This window comes from Scyliorhinus torazame, chromosome 21, assembly GCF_047496885.1.
Source record: "Scyliorhinus torazame isolate Kashiwa2021f chromosome 21, sScyTor2.1, whole genome shotgun sequence".
NCBI lineage: Eukaryota > Metazoa > Chordata > Chondrichthyes > Carcharhiniformes > Scyliorhinidae > Scyliorhinus > Scyliorhinus torazame.
In genome coordinates this window covers 115,337,269-115,361,167 of record NC_092727.1, presented here as the reverse complement: position 1 = coordinate 115,361,167, position 23,899 = coordinate 115,337,269, and the positions used below count along the sequence as shown (strand labels likewise).

The following is a 23,899-nucleotide window of genomic DNA, read 5'->3' as shown; positions in this document are numbered from 1 at the left end:
TGCATTTGCCTTCGTAACTGCCGACTGAACCTGCATGTTAACCTTAAGAGAATCGTGAACTACGACTCCTAAGTCCCTTTGAGCTTCTGATTTCCTAAGCATTTCCCGATGTAGAAAATAGTCTATGCCTCCATTCCTCCTTCCAAAGTGCACAATGTCACACTTTTCCACATTGTATTTCATCTTCCACTTCATTGCCTACTCTCCTAGCCTATCCAAGTCCTTCTGCAGCTCCCCTGCCTCCTCAATACTACCTGCCCCTCTACAGATCTTACAAACGTAGCAACAGTGCCTTCAGTTCCTTCTTCCAGATCGTTAATTGTTAAAAGTTGTGGTCCCAGCACTGACCCCTGAGGCACACCACTAGTCACCGACTGCCATCCTGAAAAAGACCCCTTAATCCGCACTCTCTGCCTTCTGCCAGTGAGAGGATCAGTGGATGGGTTTGCCTGGTGGTGGAAGCTGTTTATCGACTTCTTCAAGGAAAGTTAAGGGGCGAAATTCTCCGGAAACGGCGCGATGTCCGCCGACTGGCGCCCAAAACGGCGCAAATCAGATGGGCATCGCGCCGCCCCAAAGGTGCGGAATGCTCCGCATCTTTGGGGGCCGAGCCCCAACCTTGAGGGGCTAGGTCGGCGCCGGACGAATTTCCGCCCCGCCAGCTGGCGAAAAAGGCCTTTGGTGCCCCGCCAGCTGGCGCGGAAATGACATCTCCGGGCGGCGCATGCGCGGGAGCATCAGTGGCCGCTGACAGCTTCCCACTCATGCGCAGTGGAGGAAGTCTCTTCTGCCTCCGCCATGGTGGAGACCGTGGCGGAGGTGGAAGGGAAAGAGTGCCCCCACGACACAGGCCCGCCCGCGGATCGGTGGGCCCCGATTGCGGGCCAGGCCACCGTGGGGGCACCCCCCGGGGCCAGATCGCCCCGTGCCCCCCCAGGACCCCGGAGCCCGCCCGCGCCGCCTTGTCCCGCCGGTAAGGTAGGTGGTTTAATTTACGCCGGCGGGACAGGCATTTTAGCGGTGGAACTTCGGCCCATCCGGGCCGGAGAATCGAGCGGGGGGGCCCGCCAACCGGCGCGGCGCGATTCCCGCCCCCTCCGAATCTCCGGTGCCGGTGACTTCGGCAACCAGCGGGGGTGGGATTCACGCCAGCCCCCGGCGATTCTCCGACCCGGCGGGGGGTCGGAGAATTTCGCCCAAGATGTCAGCGGGTGGGGTGGTGGGGGTTGAGGGGGAGATAGAGGGATTAAAATGGGGTAGGCGGAGGGGAACAGCAGGGGGGGGGGCGGTTGGTTGTTAGTTATTTGTTTGTTATGAGGTTCCCTGTTTGTTCTCATTCTGGTTTTTGTTGTGTTCAAAGTATGTACAAAATGCCTTCATAAAAATATTTTAAAAAAACACACAGGCCTGAACTTTACGTGTCCCAGGCGTGAATGTTTCCTGCGAGGGGGGGGAGCGGGGAGCATGGAAAATAGGGCAGGGCCCAACCCAACACCTTCCCACCCACCTCCAAGCTCACCCCCATTATACAGAGGTTGAGAGAGCATCAAAATCAACAGCCTATTTAAATAAATAATCAAGGGTCAATTAGGCTTTCGATTGAGCTAATTGACCCTGGAAATATGCTGGGCAGGCCATAAATCTTTGAGGTGTTGGAAGTTGGAAGCCCAATTTTTTAACTTAAATGTTTACAGGGCGGGAAGGAAGGGGGTGTTGCACATCTACGGCTGTTCTTTGCTGATCAAGGTGGGGTGGGGTGGGCGGTCAAACCTCCTCCCCCCAGTCCTTCCTACACACTCCTGCCCATAAACTCTCCCCTTTACCTAACCTACCCGGCCCAAGGCCTCGGACTTAGCCGCTCTGGGAACCTCCTTTTCCTGCTGCAGTTCCAGCAGCAGCAACTGATACCTTCTTGGCGCTGCCAGGACTGATGGAGCTGCTGGCCAATCGGACTGGTTGGGCAGCTCCAGTGGGCGGGTCCCTGCCTCTGCCACCTGGCCCTCATTAGTTTGCCCTGAAGCGCTTTAAGGCTGTAGGGTGGGTTGGCAGGGAGTATGTCGATTCCACACTGACATTTTCTTCAGGTTGGGCTTGCTGTCCATCCTCCACCCCTCCGCCCCCCCCCCCCCCCCCACCCCGTATTATTCAGCCCATGTTCTTGTGTAGATAGGGCAGTCGGAATTACACTGTGCATTTGCTCAACTTAAGTGTGCCACAATAATACATACGGAGACACCACATTATCATCGCAATTCATTAGAGACATACCGAGGACTGAGGTCAGGAGGCCCACAGCAGTTTAGAGACGGTAGAAGTAGTTTTGTTGGCTTTCGTGCATTATTATTTCCACCATTAGATGTGGTGTCTTCCTTCTTGCGTTGGGGGCTCCTGCCCCTCCTGCACTTTGCCGGCGACCGACTGCCGAGTCTTATCGTTGAATAATGCTTGAGGTCATCTCCGAGCAAGCTACCAAGTGACCCTCGCCGAATTGGGCTGTTCAAACCGGGCAACGTGAGCTTCCTCCGGGTCTTAGTTGATGGAGAGAGGTGCGAATATTCATTTGGTTCATCCTCGGTTTCCAAAATGGAAGGAAGTTTCTTATTGGAATTGTCACTGCCTTCCAAACGATTCTAAGAAAATAAATACAATTGTCGCATCAGGCTTTGCAATTTTGTTTAAAGATAGATACAAAGATTCCAGGCCTTTCATTTTTCCAGAATTTGGCCTGCCAACTCTCCAGCTGATGGGTTTATTCATTTTCTGTAAATCTGAGCTCCGAATAGAGTTGAACAGGAATGCAACTGTGTCAGTGCGACGTTCTAGACAATAATCATCTCTTTTCATTTCAATGTACGAAAACCACTACGTTTCTGGCATTGGGTGTTAGCAGCTTTGCAAGGGAAATAGGATTAATCATTAAACTATAGCTTTGAAGGGGCAGCATGTGGCACAGTGGTTAGCACTGGGACTGCGGCGCTGAGGACCCGGGTTCGAATCCCGCCCCTGGGTCACTGTCCGTACGGAGTTTGCACATTCTCACCATGTCTGCATGGGTTTCACCCCCACAACCCAAAGATGTGCAGGTTAGGTAGATTGGCCGTGCTAAATTTCCCTTAATTGGGGAAAAAAAAAAAATAATTGGGTACTCTAAATTTAAAAAAGAAATGTAGCTTTGGGACTGTCTTGAGCGCCGACTTTCTTCCCTCCACCTTGATTAAAGTTTCAGGCTGACTGCGAGGTATGGTTGTTCAGGTAGTCTAGTATCTCAGTAAGTGGCCATTCTTCATGTGGGTCACTGGGCAGGGTATGTAAGCAGGCTTGAAGGCTTGAAATGTGGGACATGATGCTCTGTGCCGAGGCCGTTGCTAGCAAGGACGGAGAATTTGGCAAGCCGTTCTATGGCGGCGGATTCTCTCCTTCCTCCGCTTGTCAATGGGATTTCCCATTGAAGCCACCCCCACACCTCCAGGAAACCCGTGGGTGGGGGTGCACTGTCGGTGGAACCAGAGAACAGCCGGAAAATTGTGGCTGTAAAATTAAAACAGAAAATACTGGAAAAACTCAGCAGGTCTGGCAGTATCTGTGGAGAGAGTAACAGAGTTAACGTTTCGAGCCCACATGACCCTTTCAGGCCTTTCCTTACTGCCAGTTCTATAGAGAAGGGTCATATGGACTTGAAAGGTTACCTTTTCTGTTTCTCTCTCCACAGATGCTGCCAGGGCTGCTGAGGTTATCCAGCATTATCTGTATTTATTACTTAAGAAGGCTATTTGAGTGTGACCTCTATCTTTTTGGCACCTAACCTCTATTCACGATTATGTTCCAACAGATTTTGATGCTTCCGAGTACAGACATTGTGACATGTCTACATCTTCCTCAGCTGCGATCAGCCACCTCAGTGGAGTACAGGAACTCAGTCTGGGGCCTTGGCCCATTTGACCCCCTGCACCCGGATCCGGCTGGTCAGCATTCAGAGTTAAAGTGAGGTTGAATTAACTTAGCCAATTATTGAATACCTTCAGCAATTACAAGCACAAAAGAGAAATACTCACTCCTTGGATGTGGCAAGGTGAGAGGAATGCCAAGCCATGGCCAAATACGAAGGATCTGATTGTTAGTTTTTCTTTTTGCACACACAAGGCGTACCTCGCACCATTCCCCTATCTTCTTCTCCCTGCAACTTCTTCCTTTTCAGATAACAGTCTAATTCCCTCTTGAATGCTTTGATTCAACCCACCTCCACCACACTCTCAGGCTGTGCAGACCAGACCTGAAACATTCGCTGTGTAAAAGATGTACTCCTCACGTTACTTCAGTTTCTTTTCCTAATTACTTTAATCTGTGTCCTATCATTCCCGATCCTTTTATGAGTGGGGACTGTTTCTCCCTATCAACTCTGTCCAGACCCGCACGATTTTGCATACCCCTTTTCAAATCTTCTCTTTGCACAAGGAATTCAGTCCTAACTTCTCCAATTTATCTTCATAACTGAAGTTCCTCATCCCAGGAACCATTCTCCAGAATCTTTTCTGCACCCTCTCTAATGCCTTCACATCCTTCCTAAAGTGCGACACCCAGACGCAATACTCCAGCTGAGACCAAATTAGTCACTTAAACAAATTCAACATAACGTCCTTGAGCTTGTTCTCTGGACCCCCGTTAATAAATCCCTGTACTTCATTACACAGCGAATGGTTGGGGTCACTTGAGTCATTTCCTGCTGGCGAGCCCAGGTGACACTGCCAAAGTGCCCAGGTAGCACTGCCAGAATGCCAGGCTGGTGGTGCCAAAGTGGTGCCAAAGTGCCCTGGTGCCAGAGAGAGTGCCAGGGTGCCACCCTGCCCTGTCTCTGACCACCCAGGGGTCTCTAATGGCCTGGGAGACCCCCTTCCACCCAAGTGTCATTATGACTGGTCCATATTTGTGGAAACCATTCCAATACGGCGCCCTGGCAAGGTCTCCCGGCATGGCAGGTAGGTCCCAGGTGCTGGGAGCATCCCCCGAACACATATATAAATGAGACTAAAGATCTGGATGACACCCACTGAGGGCGAGATCCAGGTGGGGCATGATCCAGATCGAACGTCATAAACCTCATGAGAGGCCTCGTCAGAGATTCAACGGCCTCGTCCCGACACCATGTTGGGCACAGCAAAGCCACTAAATAACGGCCAACAATTTATGCTGTCCCTTCAGGGTTTCCAATGATCTGCTGCCAAAGTTAACGCAAGACCTTATGAGGGCCTCCTTCAAAAAATTCTCCTGCCATCCTTTTGATTCTGTCCCTTGGGTTCAAATCCAGTTCAGAGCGAGGTGATGAATATCTTCCAGCCTAATGGTGTGCTGAAGTGGGAGGAGTGAAGAGCCCTGAGCTACAACATCACGCTGACTCTGTAGTCCTGACCCGACTCTGGAATGATGGTGGGCGAGTCCTTGGAGAATTTTTACCTGAACCAATATATGCGTTTATCAGTTTTAGTATCCTGTCAAACTAGGAGTATAAATACCTGAGGGAACCCCCGGAAGCCTACGTTTTAAAGATATTGGAAGCTGACAAAGAAATCTTTTCATACTAATGGAGTTAAATCATACTAATGTGAATTCTGTAGAGCTTTCTGTGCATGGCGAATCACAAATACTGTGAGCAGGCTCCAAGGTAGAATGACACTTGAAGCCAGATAGTACTAGTGAGATAGTCTGAAAATTGCCTACATCTGATCAATAACTCCCAATATAACTACAGAATGGGATTTCCCAGAATTACCTCAGAAATGTCAAATAATTCCCTTTGTTTCCCAGCTCAAAATATTGCTCATCACACATAATAAAATAACCACCATACCTGAGAGAGTCTTGGCGATTTGGCAAACTTTGAAATTCCCTGTGAAAACAATAGATTCAATTAACATTGTGCAGTCAAATATCTTCCTTTGATAGCTCATTCCAAACCAACGACCTCTACCACCTAGAAGGGCAAGGGCACCTGACACGTGGGAACAACACCACCGACAAGTTCTCCTCCAAGCCACACACCATCTTGAATTGGAACTATGTCCCACATTCCTTCATTGCTGCTGGGTCAAGAGCATGGAACTTCCTTCCCAACAGCACTATGGTTGTACCTACACCGCACGAACTTCCGCGGTGCAAGAAGATGGCTCACCACCACCTTCTCAGGGGTAATTATGGATAGGAAATCCATGCTGGACTTGCCCAGTGACACCCAAATCCTGTGAAAGAATATTTTTAAAAATCTAGAACAAATCAGCAGCTCCATGTGAGTGAGTTATATCTGAATGTATATTTTGTGAATCTCGCAGTGATTAACAAACTGACAATGAAACCAGAGTATATTAAATTAATTGGTATTGGAAATGTACTTAAAACTGATTGTGGCAGAATTCTTGATTTTAACTGGTTTAAACCAGGATGACAATGTCTACATTCAAACTGCAGGATATTGGTTCTCGTTCAACTGAAAATGATGGGAAAGGGCCTCCTTTCTATGTTAGAGTCAATTAAAATTAGTTTAAGCTGATTTCACCTGCGTCATGTTGGGGATGGGCTCGTGGATGGATATTGTACTTCGGGAAGTGGGTAGGCTTTAACTTTTCCACGGACAGAGTGATCAGAACTATTTCCTAATGTCAACACTCAGTAGCCCATTTTCACCTTAAAATTTCTCACTCAAAATATTCAAGCATTTTATATATTCTAGTACTTCCAGGGATATCGCTCCTGGAAAATGTGAAACAGACCTGAAATTTCATTTTGGTTAACAATTGCCTTAAGATGGGACAGTCATTAATTTATCACAAACTCGGTAGCTACAGTGCAGAGAGGAAATCAAACAGCTCAAGTCCTTCCTCTTACCAGCTGCTCTGAGGGAATTCAGGCAAGTGTATGGATCTTTGATTTTACAGCACTGTGAGAACAGCTGCTTCTTAATCGCCACATTTTCTAACATGGAAAGTCAAGACCAGAGGCAATTTTTCCCATCCTGTGTGTAATTAACATAATCTTCTCATGATCATAGTCTGTTAGTGTTAATCCATAGGCACAGATGAATTATGACACTAGGTAATCCCACCAAAAACAGAAGGTGTTATTCATATTGAGCAATTCCTCCAAATTGTCAACAGCCTTTGATCGGATCAAGCCTACCAACATAGGAGTCATGCAATCCGTACAGTGCAGGAGACTATTCAGCCCATCGAATCTGCAATGACCCTCTGAAACCAAACCCCAACCCTAATCCTATAACCCCAACTAACCTTTTCAGTCAATAAGGAGCAATTTAGCATGGCCAATCCATTTAACCTGCACATCTTTGGACCCTGGGAGGAAACCGGAGCACCCGGAGGAAATGCACGTAGACACGGGGAGAATGTGCAAACTCCACACAGACAGTCACCCAAGGTCAGCATCGAACCCAGGTCCCTGGTGCTGTGAGGCAGCAGTGCTAACCACTCTGTCACCGTGCCACCCCGCCCATCCTGAATTGTAGATTCTAGCATTATACTAGGAATTAGTAAAGAGCAGGATGCGTTAATCCTCTACTTAGCCATAAGAAAGCACAAGAGCGCCTATACTTCCTCAGGAAACGAAGGAAATTTGGTATATCCTCATTAACTCTTACCAACTTTTACAGATGCACCATAGAAAGCATCCTATCTGGCTGCAGCACAGCCTGCTATGGCAACTCGCCATAGTATGGCCCAAGTCCGCAAGAAACTTCAGAGTCGTGAACACAGCCCAGTTCATCACACAAACCTGCCTCCCATCCATTGACTCCATCTACACCTCCCGCTGCCTGGGGAAAGCGGGCAGTATAATCAAAGACCCTTCCCACCCGGCTTACTCACTCTTCCAACTTCTTCCATCGGACAGGAGATACAAAAGTCTGAGAACACACATGAATAGACTTAAAAACAGCTTCTTCCCCACTGTTACCAGACTCCTAAACGGCCCTCTTATGGACTGACCTGATTAACACTACATGTAACCCTGTATGCTTCATCCAATGCCGCATGTTTATGTAGTTACATTGTGAACCTTGTGTCGCCCTATTACGTAATTTATTTTCTGTTCTTTTCATGTACCTAATGATCTGTTGAGCTAATCGCAGAAAAATACTTTTCACTGTACCTCGGTACACGTGACAATAAGCAAAATCCAAAATCCAATCCAATCTTACACAAAGTACAATACTGGGCAATACATGTGGACAAATAAACTTGTATTTGGTCCAGTCGCAGTTCCATGATTGAAAAAGCACCTATTGTTGAACTCATTGCTGAAACATTTCCACCACCATGACCATGTTTACAGCAGCGTGCAGCAAACACTTACATTTGGTGCGAGTGGCAGGATGCCAGTTTACAAACACTGACAACATCTCGAGCTTCCAGCAAGTCAGAGAGGAAATACTGGATTAGAAATGCCAACTTGAATCTGTTTATGTGTTCCGTGCTACAGTGCCTCTGGACTCGGATTAATGCGAAACTTAAGGGCTCGCATTTCCATGGTGGTGGAACAAAACTCCCCAACTCTCGCACGTGCCTGATTAATGCTGGCATGGTGATAACATGTAATATGAGGCAAAGTGGTTCTTTCTGTCGGAAAAACTCATTTTTACCACACCATAAAGTGCAAATAGAAACTGCAACAAGAAAAGGCAGATACGTTCTCAGATGTTTTGAATATTTATGTGTATGGGAACAATCTCCCAAGAGTTTGGCCACAATTAGTTGGAGGAAATAGTTCATTTTTTAAAACATGTTGTAATAGAACTAAAATGGCAGACAGACCTGGGTGTCTCATGCCACAGTGCCACCAATGGTGGGAGGTCTGAATAACTGGCATTACATATTAACTATTAACAATATGAAACATAATAAAATAGTGATATATTTTTTGAAATGCTACAGCTGTTCAGCAGTGACGTTACTGGATAAATAATCCAGACTTTGAAATTAATAACTCTAAACTACTGCAATAGCTAAAAAGCATTTTGGGATGCCATAAAAGAAACAACATAAATTACTTAAAAAAGAGACACGTTGAAGCTTTTTGTTTTGCACTCACCAGGACATTCGCAGGACTAGTAAATGTAAAGAGAAACCAACTTATACGTCATGAGGAGAGAGTGCTGGTTGGTTGGCAAGGGGACTCTGATTGGTAGAAGCATTGCAATCGAGATGTTAACTGATGGCTGACCAAAAATGTGCAGGTTAGGTGGATTGGCCATGCTAACATTGCCTCTTAGTGTCCAAAGATGTGCAGTTTGGGGGTGGGGGTGGGGGTGGGGGTGGGGGGTGGGGGGGGGGGTTGTAGCGATAGTGCGGGGGAGTGGGCCTGGGCAGGGTGCTGTTTCAGACTGTTGGTGCAGACTCGATGGGCTGAATGGCCTCCTTATTCACTGGAGGGATTCTATGGACTGCAAAACTTAGTTTAAATTCAAACCAGGCAGGTTGACTCTGACTGGTCAAGGCATTGCCCTGGGGAATGAATCAGAGAATGGCTGTCGCCTATTTTGTTCAGGTGAAACAGGCGCAATGTGTGTATATGTTTTTTCTGTCTGTAAAGAACAGGGCTCTGTGTATTAATATATGTAGTTTATAGCACTTGAGCATGAAGATGACACCGGGTTAGGGCTGTGCCTTGGAGTTATGGATACAATTGTGTGTTAACAATAATCAGTTTATGTTCAACCACACAAGCCTCCAGACTTCTTAGTGAGACACTAACCAACCCTACAATGTGGCGGCAGCAAGTGAAGGACCCCCAAAATGAAAACTGTACTCGCCCCATTCTGAAAAACAGCCATGGATAGTAAATTGAAACTTGAGCCCATGCAAGCGCCAAACCAGATGGGAAATTGGGTGTCATGGAGAAGAACATTTTTAGATTTAAAGAGTACACCAGGATTAAGCAGGCAATCAGAGGATGTGCAAGGTAATACTTTCTTGTACTTATTTGGTGAAACAGCTGACAAGGTAATCATACGACGGGCGGCACGGTGGCTCAGTGGTTAGCACTACTGCCTCACGGCGCCGAGGACCCAGGTTCAATCCCGGCCCCAGGTCACTGTCCTCATGGAGTTTGCACATTCTCCCCGTGTCTGCGAGGATCTCACCCCTACAACCCAAACATGCGCAGGGTAGGTGAGTCAGCCACGCTAAATTGCCCCTTAATTAGGAAAAAAAGAATTGGGTACTCTAGATTTATATTAAAAAAAAGGTAATCATAAGACAAGGTATAAATGAATCCTCAACTACATATGGTGAGGTATCAAAAGTATTTTAGCCTTCAAGTCGAGCACAGACCTTGAAAAGAAAGTGTAGAAAATCCCCAATGCAATACCAAAGGGGCAAGGAGACGCCAGGGTGAGGGAGGCAATTCCTAAGCAAAACACAAGATGGCTGTGGACCATGTCAGTGCAATCATCTGTATGAGCCAAAGAGTTTATTGCAGAAGAAAGGAGAAGCTGAGAATCAGCCAAAAGGCATTAAAAATAGAGCTCTTGAAAATGCTGACTCAGTTCCCAAACTGCGACAGCAAGTGGCAGTGTGGAGTGAGCAGATGGCTGTGAATGGGGAAGGTTATCTGATGTCATCCAGAAGCAACAAAAACTGCAAAGGAAGGTGACGCTAATCCACAGGAAAATGTTTGTGTCAAAGCTGAGTTGGAAGAATCTGGAAGATTATAAAGAGAAGCTAAATAAATGGAATGTTTCCGCGAAAGAACTGACGAACCAGTTGGCAGGGAAGACTCAGCAATGTTTAATATTCCAGCGGGTGGCCAAGCAACACAAGAAAGAGACTACAAACCTGACGAAAATGGTTGGCAATTTGGAAGAAAACTTGGAAAAATATTGCAGTTCCAAAGATATTTATGAAGAAATGGAAAGCAAGTTTGTTAATGTTATCCATGAAAAGGACGAGCGCGTGGGAAAAGTGATGAGGAAGTATGTGGAGGTCGAACTGCAAAGTGAGGGACTGCAGGAGGAAAAGGGAAAGAATTCTTGCGGACAGGAGCGACAAAAATTGGAAAACTTGCAGCTCCAATTCAACAGTCACAAAAAGAGTTCTCCGTCGTTTTTGCAGCAGCCGCCATTGAAAGAGATGAACATGGGTATTGTTAGGCTGAGGATATTGTTTGGCTGAAGAAGCAGCCAAATGGAAAAGAGGCATTGAAAAGGAAAGCCAGAGAGCTTTCCAAGCTGCAAGCAGATACTGAAGCCACAAGTAGCGCAGTTACAGAACTGTAACAAGCCAAGACCTCAACGGAGACAGGCTTGGCCAACAGAGAAACCAGAATAAAGGGCAAGAACAAATCTCTGATGCTGACGGAGGAAGAAAAGTCAGAAATAAGATTGGGAAAGGTAAATCCGACACCGAAGACCAAGGAACTAGAAGGAAAGGCACCGGATACCTCAAACTTACTGAGAATCATTGCGTTGTTGAACAATGACATGGCTGAAAAGAAAATCAAGAACCCAGGAAGGAATTGAACAGTTGGAAAACTAAAATAAAAGTTCTCACAAAGGAATTTGAAGAGTTTCAGAAACAATTAGCAGAAGTAAAATTTTAAAAAGTGAGCTTAAAGGAAAACACAGGGGGATTAGGGTCGGTTAAGGGAAATCTGTTTGGTGTAGAGAACCAAATTTCATGCACGGCAGATGAGTTTGCTGATTAAAAATTAGAACTTGATGAACTTCAAGGATCAGATTTGCTACTACGTATCGTGAAAAATGCCTGAACAGGATAAAGGAATTACTAACGAACCAGAACAATTGGTTGAATGCAGGATTGATAACCAAAACTGATGAAATGTTGGAACTTCATTGTGAAAAGAGCAATGAGATTCTTGAACTTCGATCCAATCTGAAGAATTGAAAGATGAGATGGTTAGTGTGGAAGAGAAAAGAGTTTATTGTGCAAACAACCAGACTTTTGAATAAGAAAAGGAAAATTCTAAGGAACAGATTGCGGGTCTAATGAGTGAATTGAAAGAGTCTAAGTGGCAGTCAGTGACCATGGAAGAAAGACTCTAAATATTCAGGTGAAGATGTTCAACTTGTATAAGAGTTCCACAGATATCTTTGAAACAAAGCCAGTTGAACTCATCATAGTGGTTGCTGAGTTGAATGAAAAGATTAAACAAGAGAGCAAACAGATACTTGGCTAAGATTGTGAAACAAATAGAAATGAAGATTCCATTTTTGAAACATCAGCTTTCAGGAAGAACATGGTGAGCCCCACAGAAAAAGAATAATTGAGTCCACTCTAACAATGACCAGAGTGAACGTTCTTCCAGAAAGAACAGGATAAGTCCATGGTATCCAATCAAAGAAGACGGATTTTTGAACAAGGAAAAAATAACAGTAACGAGCACGAGAAGCGAACCAGATGTTGAAACCTGAGTAGATGAAACACCAAGCACCACATTTTCAACTCCAAACCAACAAAGTCAACCTGAAGCCACTGAGTTTACCACTCTTCTGAATGGGAAGAGAACGAGATCAAGAAGAGTCATAAAACCTCCAGATTGTCTGAATTTGTAATGTCGGAGATTTGGAAGGAGAAGGAGTAGTGTGGAAAAGGGAAGGCCTTTGGGAGGTGAAGTATAAGGCTGTTTGGGTTAGTAAGGGTTAATGTGGCACTGGGGCAACTTTACCACCTATGTTATGATGTAGAGAGTCACAAGATGGCAGATTATGCGTAGAAAGAGTCCGAATAAGTTGTCATGAAGATCGCACCTAGACAGAGCTGTGCCTTGGAGATATGTGTATAGTTGTGTGTCAATAATAGAGTTTGTGTTCAACCACTCAAGCCTCCAGAGCTCTTAGTGAGATGTTCAACAAACTTACAACACACACACACACACTCACCCTCACGCATGCTCAAACGCACTCGCCCTCGCACACTCACCCCCACACACTCACCCTCACGAACTCGGGTCTCACGCACTCGGGTCTCATGCGCTCACTCACTGATGCACGCACTCACAATCTGATTTCTCCAATTTAGATAATCGAGCCTCTGAGCCTGCTAATAATAAATGATGAATTTTAAACTATCCTTGCAATCAGGATATAATATTTTGGATTAATGTCAGCAATTGCTTTAAGATTCATTTAAAGACGCATTTTTGCAGCAGTGAAAGCTTTCAGATAAACACATCACCCTCCCACCAACTTTCTATCCTGTACACGTTCTTAGCTGCTGTCATCTTAACAAATGTTAGAGCACAATTTTCTGGAATGCATTCCAGATTAGTATACCCACGAGATGACTCCTTCATAAAAATAGTGTCCCATGTGATACGTTCTGAATTGATTTCTGCAGTCGACTTGGGTAAGTAGGCCACAAAGTGACACATTAATAAACAGCCGGTTCTCAAAGGTTCACAGGAACACATGCACTACTACATGTCTCCTCATTTGATCAAGGTTCAAGTTAAGATCTTTTCTCATTGTGGGCAAAATGGGTTTTAATGCTCTGGAAGACAGTTAACAATTCTGCTATGACTGTCATAGTTTAATTGTCCTTCCCAAGTATCCAGCCATATTATCCACTGAAATAATGAATTTCACAACCAGAGACGGAGGAAATTTTTGTTCCAATTAAATGTACATACTACTCTCCTGTGCCAAGCATTTTCGTGTGCAACCTATGTCTAAATGTAACTCAGGTGATATTACCATGCGAAAGAGCCATCAGAAAACCTAACCCAAATTCTCACAGGGATATACAAATGGTCAGTCACAACCATCAATGTCAATAGCAAAACATGAATATCAATTATCAAGATCATAAGGATGGCCATGCACTGTAGGAAATAGAAAAGGTTCAGATTGGTGCAGTCAGGGTCATCTTCTGAAGGTCGGCATTGCAGGGGTAAAGGGGAAGGCATTTGCCTGCATAGCTAATTGATTATGTCCATGCATAACGCTGACATGATATGCCAAAGAAAATGCTGGTGGATTGTCAGGAAAAACAATTGGGTGATCAGACTAATGATATTTAATTCAGAAGTGAAGCCTTTACATTTGGTCAGTGTAAGGACACAAACACAATTCTCTTTTGTATCTATTGATGAGCCAGTGATGTGATGTTGGTCACAGTTCACCCAGGGTTCTGGTGCATAGCTTTCACTGTTCAATGTGCTGTTCAAGCAAGGACACTTAGTCCCAATTGTTTCCATTCACTGAACCCCTGATGCTACTGCTAGCAATTAGTGCTTTGATACCTGTCCCCATGTAGGTAACTTATGGCTGCTTTCAGTGAGTGGCTTTGCACAAGGATTGATTGATGTGGAGCACGTAGAAAAGATAAATTAGAAAGACGTGCATTTATAGAGATCCTCACGACCACCGGATATCTCCAATTACTTTACAGCCAATGAAGCAGGCAGTAAAGAAGCTTCAATCAAAGAGAAACAAAACTTCAAATTACTGATAAATTGGCCATGGTTATCCCAGGTAATCCCTGCCTGGTGATTGTCGCACGATCTCCGTTCATTCGTTATCGCAGCGTCTGCATGGTCTCGCCAATGTACCACGCGTCGGGACATCCTTTCCTGCAGCGTATGAGGTAGACAACGTTGGCCAAGTCGCAGGAATGTTCCCTTCCAGTCGGGGAACACTTCAGCAGTCAAGGGCACTCAGCCTCTGATCTCCGGGTAAGCGTTCTCCAAGGCGGCCTTCAGGACGCGCGACAACGTAGAATCGCCGAGCAGAAACATATAGCCAAGTTCCGCACACATGAGTGCGGCCTCAACCGGGACCTGGGATTCATGTCGCAATACATTCATCCCCCACCATCTGGCTTGCGAAATCCTACCAACTGTCCTGGCTTGACACTATTCACACCTCTTTAAGCTGGAGTTACCCCATCTCTGGATCTGTAAAGATTTAATCACCTGCTAATGCTCGCATTCCAAGCATTGTCTGGCATCTTTGAATTTGTCTATATATATGTTTCTGGAACATACCTCTTTATTCACCTGAGGAAGGAGCAGCGCTCCGAAAGCTAGTGATATCGAAACAAACCTGTTGGACTTTAACCTGGTGTTGTAAGACTTCTTACTGTACTTTTCTTTGTTCTTTGTTCTTTTCCCCATCATTCAGGCACATCAGACACATGTTTAAGGGCCGGCAATTAAGGAAGGTTTTCAAATTGTAACATAAAATTATATTTATGTTGTGCAATGCATTACAATGTAATCACAGAAACAAAAAATGGCAGAATATGATTCAGGGAATCATGAGAAAACCGTCAAGAAACTGTGATAGCCCATCAGAAAAAAAGTAGCTATTTCCTCCAAGATCAATTGGAAGCAACCCCAATGTGACAGCTGGGGCCGTGGTCAGCCTTGTGGGTGCTGATTAATTTGGTTGGAGAGCTTAATGGACGGCAGTAAAGGTCAGGGAGACTTGGGAGTAGTGTGGTTATGTGCACAACGCACTGTGTCCAAAACCTGGAGATGTTTTAAGCCACTGCTTTGTGCCCAAATTACCTAGGTCTTTGCGTGAAAAACCAGTGGAAAACTTCCAACCATTGTGTCTGAGCCCTGGGCAGAGAAACAGACAACAGTGCTTCTAAAAGGTCAAATACTTTTAGAGGGTTGCTCTTACCAATGCTTCACGTCCTTCTTCAAGGTTGAAGGTCAGGTCACGATGGATGTCAGCTAGGAATTTGCTTGAATATTCAGGATAAAGTTCCAACACCTCACTCAGGCCTCTCAGACTGATGTATTGCAGGTCACAATAGGTCAATGCTTTGACATCAGCATTTGTTTTAATCACCCGGTCCTTGGTTGAAAGATCTGCACCAATCAGATCCCCTTTACCTGGAATGGAAAACAGTGCCCAGCATCTTTCAGTATCTAAAACATGAATTAATTTCAAACACAAATGTATTTGGATGCGAATTGGGGAAAGCAATTATGAGCAGAGGTTGATTGGAGTGAAGACAGAACTCAGAAGGCTATCCAGTATGGGAGAGGTGGTGGCACAATGGCATTTTTGCCAGTCGAGTAATCCAGAGACCCAGGGTTCAAATTCCACCATGGCAGATGGCGAAATTTGAATTCAATTTTTAAAAGTATGGAATTAAGTCTAATGATGACCATGAAACTATGGTCAATCGTCAAAAACAAAAACCCAGCCAGTTCATTAATGCACTTTAGGGAAGACAATCTGCAGTTGTTAACTGATCTGTCCTACATGTGACTCCAGATCCACAGCAACGTGGCTGACTCCGAAATGGCCTCTGGAATAGCCTAGCAAGCCACTCAGCTCAAGTGCATGGCATGGTCGTCAAGCTTGGCGCGGCAGTTAGATCACGCCCAAGCTCACTGGATGAGCAATCCAGGAACACAGGCTAATGCTCTGGGAGAGTCGGTTCAAATGTCATCAACACCCACATCTCATGAAAAAAAAGGACAGGGGAAATCCCCAAATCCTTTGTCATAATATCCACGCATGTATATAATGAAGTGCAGACAGGCAGCTATTGACACATAGGATGACCAGTAAGCACACAGCGTAGTGCAGCCAATCACCAGACACAACACCACCATTATAAAGCCAGAGGGCACTAGGTTTCCCGCTCTCTCTGGACCCAGCCACTGAGACAGTCAGAGTCCACGAGCTAGCACAGTGCAAACACCATGGGTAGCTAGTAAATCTGGTCAGGCTAGTACAAGGTCTCCAGTCAGTTCAGTGTAGTGTCGACCCACAGTTAAATATGTATGTTAGTTCTATCGTTCAATAAAACCGTGTTGGATCTTCTACAGTGTTAAAGGTCTGTTTCTCGCATCGCTGCATCAAGTGCAGTCCACACCGAACCGACCTGCCTAACACATCATCCTTCAGGCGAGGTAATAATGAACAGTTTACCCTGAGATAAATATCTCCAGTTTTCTTACATTTTGCTTTTCCAGACTAGGTTTTGTTTTGCGGCTTTTGATTTAGTACACCAGAGCCTCTTCACAAAGGGAGCCTGATTTCGAATCCAGCCTTGGCTGATGGGTTGAAAGGGTCTCGCTCTCCCTGCTAGCTGTAAGGATCCTTCTTTTAAATGAGTTTGAAGTTTTTAAACTACCCTGTAATTTCATATCACCAAAATTGGTTGACAACTGCTATTTCAACATTACTTCCACAGTTGATAAATGGATCCAAATCCATTGGGGCGAGCGAGGACAACAGTAAAATTCACGATCCATGTTTTTATGGTTCTGAACTTTATAAAATTATCATTTTAAGAAAGATATTTGAAGTTATTAACTTCATTGACTTGCAAGTTATTAGCTTGCTTTCATCACTCCAGTCCTGACTTCTGCAGGTGTGAATCTGTTTAAGTTTGTCTAAACTGATCAGTTTAACATTGTGTTTAACTGAAGTTAGAATTACAGAATCCCTACAGTGCAGAAAGAGGCCATTCGGCCCGTCGAATATGCTCCGACGCTCTGAAAGAGTACTCTACCTAGGCCCATGCCCTATCCCTATCCCCATAACGCCACCTAACTTTTGGACACCAAGGAGCAATTTAGCATGGCCCATCCACCTATCCTGCGCATCTTTGGACAGTGGGGGGAAACCGGAGCACCCGGAGAAAACCCACACATACACTGGGCGTAAGTGCAATCTTCACACAGGCAGACACCCAAGGCTGGATCTGAACCCGGGTCTTTGGTGCTGTGAGGCGGCAGTGCTAACCACTCTGCCAACGGGCCGCTCATTTCGAGCACCACTAAGTATTCTTTTCACCGGAAATAGTAATAATAATAATCTTCATCAGTGTCACAAGTGGGCTTACATTAACACAGCAATGAAGTTACTGTGAAAATCCCCTGGTCGCCACATTCCGGCGGCTGTTCGGGTACACAGAGGGAGAATTCAGAATGTTCAATTCACCTAACAAGCACATCTTTCGGGACTTGTGGAAGGAAAACGGCACACCCGGAGGAAACGCATGCGGACATGGGGAGAATGAGCAAACTCCGCACAGACAGTGACCCAAGCGGGAATCGAACCTAGGGCCCTGGTGTTGTGAAGCAACGGTGTTAACCACTGATCTACCGTAAGGTTTTATTTTTTGTGAATCAATTTGGTATTTCTAGAGTCTAGTGACTCCAAACACCCAGGGGGATATTGTGAAGATGTGAGAAACTAGTTTATTGCTAACAAATTGTCTAGGATCATACTGAAAGCCACAAGATCTACACATGCTGAAAATGATATTGTGAAAGATTACTACCTCTCACAATTGTTTTTTTGAGCGCTGTAAAATGACACACTGCGCCTTCGGGAGTGCTAACTGCCTGATGCAGTCCTTGGAATCATTAAGACTTTTTTCAGAAAAACCCTCTCAGTGATGGGACTGCAGAACCCCCTTATAATCAGCTGCTGCCTCTGCTGTTTTAATAATGGCAGAAAGGATGAACAGGGGATGAGGCAAATTGTTTAATCATTGAATATGAGTTAGAGAAGGGGGTTATCTATTAGTTTGCCAAAAGAAATTGCCAACAGTTCTCATTCTCGCAGTGCCTATTACATAAAAGAGATTCTGAACGCAATAACTCCCTCCTACTCACATTATATAAACCTGTAGCTTAGCAACAGCAGCAATATCAATGTGGGTTTTCAGTACATAAACAAAATAAACTGATAGGTGCTTTGACAGAAATTTAACCTATTGCAGGGTCACTGTTGCTCAAAAGGAGACAGCGTTATTTTAAGGAGACTACGGGTTAGGCTGCGATATAAAGGAGAATCAGAAAGGTTGGGGGCAGTGTGGTCCCCTCAATAACGACGCTCAGAGTGTAAACAGTAAAGAAGGCTTGAATAAACTAAGAACTAGACTAGTACCGAGACATGTGCTAACTGCTGCACTGCCCACAAGGTGGCCCCTTATATACGGCACCCAGATGGGCGGAGCCGGAGGCGGAGTTCCCCAGGGTTCCACGCCCGGTCTTAAAGGGGACATCACCTTACCTGATGACAAGGGTACACAGTGTTACAGTAACCGTTCATCACATTCACCCTCTGTTTAAAAAAAGAGAATAGGCGGGGCCGGGGGTAGCTGTGCCGGCGCTGGTGGGGTGTGTAAAGGAGGGGCGCTGGGGGGTGCGCGGTAGGTGCTCACCAACGGGGGGTGGGGCCAGGAGGGGGTGTTTTGTAGGGGGTGCCGGGTCCTGCAGGGCAGCGGCGCGGGAAGGGGCCTCTGTAGTGGGGGATCCAGCGGGTGCCAGATCCCGGAGGGAAACCGTATCTTGCCTGCCATCGGGGTACTCGACGTAGGCGTAACTGGGGTTGGTGTGGAGTAATCGGACCTTTTCGACCAGGGGGTCCGTTTTATGGCTCCTCGCGTGCCTCCGGAGAAGAACAGGTCCCGGAGCCATCAGCCAAGGTGGAAGCGAGACCCCGGAGGTAGACTTCCTGGGGAAGACAAACAATCGATTGTGCGGGGTCTCATTCGTGGCCGTGCAGAGGAGTGACCTAACGGAGTGTAGGGCATCAGGCAGGACCTCCTGCCAGCGGGTAGTTGGGAGACTTCTCGACCGCAGGGCCAGAAGGACAGCCTTCCACACTGTCGCGTTCTCCCTCTCCACTTGCCCGTTTCCCCGCGGGTTATAACTGGTCGTTCTGCTCGAGGCGATGCCTTTGCTGAGCAGATACTGACGCAGTTCATCGCTCATGAACGATGTACCCCGGTCGCTGTGGATATAAGAGGGGAAACCGAACAGGGTGAAGATGCTGTGCAGTGCCTTAATCACGGTGGCTGAGGTCATGTCGGGGCAGGGAATGGCGAATGGGAAACGGGAGAACTCATCGATAACGGTGAGGAAATAGGCATTACGATTGGTGGTCGGGAGGGGCCCTTTGAAGTCCATGCTCAGTCGCTCAAAGGGCCCCGAGGCCTTCACGAGCCGAACCTTGTCTGGCCGGTAGAAGTGCGGTTTGCACTCCACACAGATCTGGCAGGCCCTGGTCATGGCCTTGACCTCCTTGGTTGAGTAAGGTAGGTTGCGGGACTTGATAAAATGGACGAGCCGGGTAACCCCCGGGTGGCAGAGGTCATTGTGGATGGCTTGCAGGCGGTCGTCCTGCGCGTTGGTGCATGTGCCGCGCGACAGGGCATCTGGGGGCTCGTTGAGCTCCCCTGGACGATACTTGATATCGTACGTGTAGGTGGAGAGTTCGATCCTCCACCTCAAAATGTTATCATTTTTTATTTTGCCCCGTTGCGTGTTATCGAACATATAGGCGACTGACTATTGGTCGGTGACGAGGGTGAACCTCCTACCGGCTAGGTAGTGCCTCCAGCACCGCACAGCCTCCACAATGGCTTGTGCCTCCTTCTCGACTGCAGAGTGTCGAACCTCGGAGGCGGTGAGGGTTCGGGAGAAGAACGCTATTGGTCTGCCTGCCTGATTGAGGGTAGCAGCCAGGGCGATGTCTGCCTCATCGCTCTCTACCTGGAAGGGGATAGTTTTGTCCACCGCGCGCATAGCGGCCTTGACGATATCGGCCTTGATGCGGTTGAAGGCCAATTGAGCCTCAACTGAGAGGGGAAAAGTGGTGGTCTTTATGAGTGGGCGGGCTTTGTCCGCATACTTGGGGACCCACTGGGCGTAGTAGGAGAAGAGCCCCAAGCACCGTTTGAGGGCCTTGAGGCTGCGGGGGAGTTCTTTAAGGGGGCGCATGTGGTCGGGGTCGGGACCTAGGACCCGTCTTTCACGACATAGCCAAGGATGGCTAGCCGGGTTGTGTGGAAACGCATTTTTCCTCATTATAGGTCAGGTTAAGGGTTCGGGCGGTCTGGAGGAACTTTGAGGTTAGCGTCATGGTCCTGCTGGTCATGGCCGCAGATGGTGACATTGTCCAAGCACGGGTATGTAGCCCGCAAACCGTACTGGTCCACCATTTGGTCCATCGCCCTTTGAAAGACGGAGACCCCATTTGTGACGCCAAAGGGGATCCTGAGGAAGTGGAAGAGCCGGCCGGCTGCTTCGAAGGCAGTATAGGGGCGGTCTTTTGGTCAGATGGGGGGCTGGTGGTAGGCGGATTTCAGGTCGACCGTGGAAAATACTCGGTATTGGGCGATCCGATTTACTATTTCATAGAATTTACAGTGCAGAAGGAGGCCATTCGGCCCATCGAGTCTGCACCGGCTCTTGGAAAGAGCACCCGACCCAAGGTCAACACCTCCCCCCTATCCCCATAACCCAGTACCCCCACCCAACACTAAGGGCAATTTTGGACACTAAGGGCAATTTTTCACGGCCAATCCACCTAACCTGCACATCTTTGGACTGTGGGAGGAAACCGGAGCACCCGGAGGAAACCCACGCACACACGGGGAGGATGTGCAGACTCCACACAGACAGTGACCCAAGCCGGAATCGAACCTGGGACCCTGGAGCTGTGAAGCAATTGTGCTATCCACAATGCTACCGTGCTGCCCCACGATGCGAGGAAGGGGGCAGGCATCAAGCTGCGTGAATCGGTTTATGGTCTGGCTATAATCCACAACCATCCGTTTCTTATCCCCGGACCAGACTACCACCACTTGCGCTCTCCAGGGGCTGTTGCTAGCCTCGATGACCCCCTCTCCCAGTAAACGCTGGCCCTCTGACTTGAGAAAAGTCATATCTTGGGCACTGTACCGCCGGCTCCTGGTGGCGACTGGCTTACAGTCGGGAGTGAGGTACGCGAATAGCGAGCGGAGTGCGACTTTGTGTCGCAAGGCAGCATACCATGAGGGGGGGGCAAGGGTCCGCCGAACCTCAGTGTCAGGCTTCGGTGGCTGCACTGGAAATTCAGTCCGAGCAGCAGGGGGGCACAGAGGTGAGGGAGGATATAAAATTTGAAACGGGTGTACTTGGCACCCTGGATCGAGAGATCCGCGATACAGTACCCTTGATTTGTATCGAGTGGGACACGGATGCGAGGGCTATGGTTTGGGACTCGGGATGGGTGTGCAGGGAGCAGCGCCTTACCGTTTCAGGATGGATAACGCTCTCCATGCTCCTGGAGTCCAAGAGGCATGCAGTGTCGCACCTGTTGACCTGGACCTGCATCATAGAGTTCTGCAGGAGTTTTGGCCGAGTTTGGTCAAGGGTGATCGCACCCACTCGCGGGTAGTCGGAGTCCTCAGCCGAGTTGGACTCGTAAAATGGCCGCCACCGGCTGTGCGTGTTGGGTCGAGAAGTTGGCCGCCGATAAGATGGCCACTCCCATGATTCGCACGAGGCTGATGATGCGTCAGAAGGGGGCGTGTCGGGTCGGTGCGCAGCCGCATTGCGAGCCCTGCGGGCCTGAGAGCCTGATTTTCGGGCCGGCTGTTCTTTGTTCTTCTGGCCCCTGGGTCTGGCCAGGCAGACCCTCGCAAAATGCCCCTTCTTCCCGCAGTCGCTGCAGATTGCGGAGCGGGCTGGGCAGCGTGGGCGTGGGTGCTGGCCCTGCCCGCAGAAGTAGCACGATTCCCCCGAGCGCTGCCGGCAGGTAGAGAGCAGATGGCTGGTGTGCACCTCGTTGATAGGCTTGACGAGCCACTTGCAGAGTAGCTCGACCACCTCTTCGTAAGTCATCGCCTTTTCGAGCGTGGCGGAGATTCTGTGACTCACCCGGGCGTGGAGTAAGCGCAGCTTGCATGGCCCCAGGATGGGAGTCTCTGAGGAGTCCAGGTAAGCCTCGAAGCATCGGAGCCAGTATTTTTAAATGTCCTTTCCCTCCGGTGTCCGTGCTTCCAGGTTGAGCTTCTCTGGTCTTAGGCCTGCGTCCATCCTGATGTAGTTTAGTTTATTAAATTGTGGTACCCTCAATAACGATGCTCAGAGTGTAAACTGTAAAGAAGGCTTTTATAAACTAAGAACTAGACTAGTACCGAGACGTGTGCTAACTGCTGCACTGCCCACAAGGTGGCCCCTTATATACTGCTCCCAGATGGGCGGAGCCAGAGGCGGAGTTCCCCAGAATTCCAAGCCCGGTCTTAAAAGGGACATCACCTTACATGATAACAAGGGTACAGTGTTACAGTAACCGTTCATCACAGGCAGGATTCTCCCAGCCCCATGCCGGGCCGGAGAATCCCCGCAACCATGCCATGCTGCCCCGACGCTGGCACGCGATTCTCCGCGCCATTGGCGCCAGCGCATTTGGCGCGTCGCCGGTCGTGGGCCGCTCCACGCGGCCGGGCTGTCGGTTCTCTGGCCCGGATGGGCCGAGCAGCCACTCTAAAAAGGCAGAGTGTGCGCCATCCACACCTGGTCGCAGCCGGCAGGAACTCTGCGCGCAGGGTCAGGGGGGCGGCCTGTGGGGCGGGGGAGGGGGGCTCCAACTACGGGGTGGGGGGGGTGCCTCTGATGAGGCCTGGCCCGCGATTGGGGCCCACTGATCAGCTGGCCGGCCTCTCGCACCCCGGGCCTATTTTCTTATGCGCCGGTCCCTGAACACCCGCGCCATGTTGCGCCGGCACGTTGAGGGAGGCCACCGTGCATGCGTGGATTGGCGCGGCGCCTGGTTTGCGCCGGAATGGGAGGCTGGAGCGGCGTGAACCATTCCAGCACTGTGCTGGCCCCCTGTAGGGGCCAGAATCGGTACTCCCAGCGGCCCGTTCACGCCGTTGTGAAACGTGACGGCGTTTCCGACAGCATGGACACTCTGCCGCCGAATGCGAGAATCCCGCCTGAATCTAAATGAACAAGAGGAGCTGGCAATTTCTATCCATTTTCACACTGCTGCAGGAAAATCTTTTGGCACGTAGATTTGTTCTTTCAAACTGGTGGCTTTAGTTTAATGGTTAACAAGTAACATTCTTGCCTCATTCTTTCCTCACATTTTATACTTGTCAGTTTGGCTTTGTCACCTGGGAGTCAGAGAATT

The 23,899-nt window shown here is 47.9% G+C and overlaps 1 protein-coding gene across 1 annotated transcript in view; it reads right to left on the bottom strand.

The window, feature by feature from the left end:
- Positions 1-23,899, bottom strand: part of kcnh4b (potassium voltage-gated channel, subfamily H (eag-related), member 4b) — a 237,984-nt gene that overhangs the window by 47,765 nt on the left and 166,320 nt on the right. Inside the window, exons 11-13 of the mRNA XM_072487319.1 lie at positions 15,644-15,858; positions 5,843-5,881; positions 2,269-2,630 (exon numbers count right to left, since the gene is read on the bottom strand). Of these exons, the coding sequence (XP_072343420.1) occupies positions 2,269-2,630; positions 5,843-5,881; positions 15,644-15,858 (616 nt within the window). The remainder of the gene's footprint in view (positions 1-2,268; positions 2,631-5,842; positions 5,882-15,643; positions 15,859-23,899) is intronic.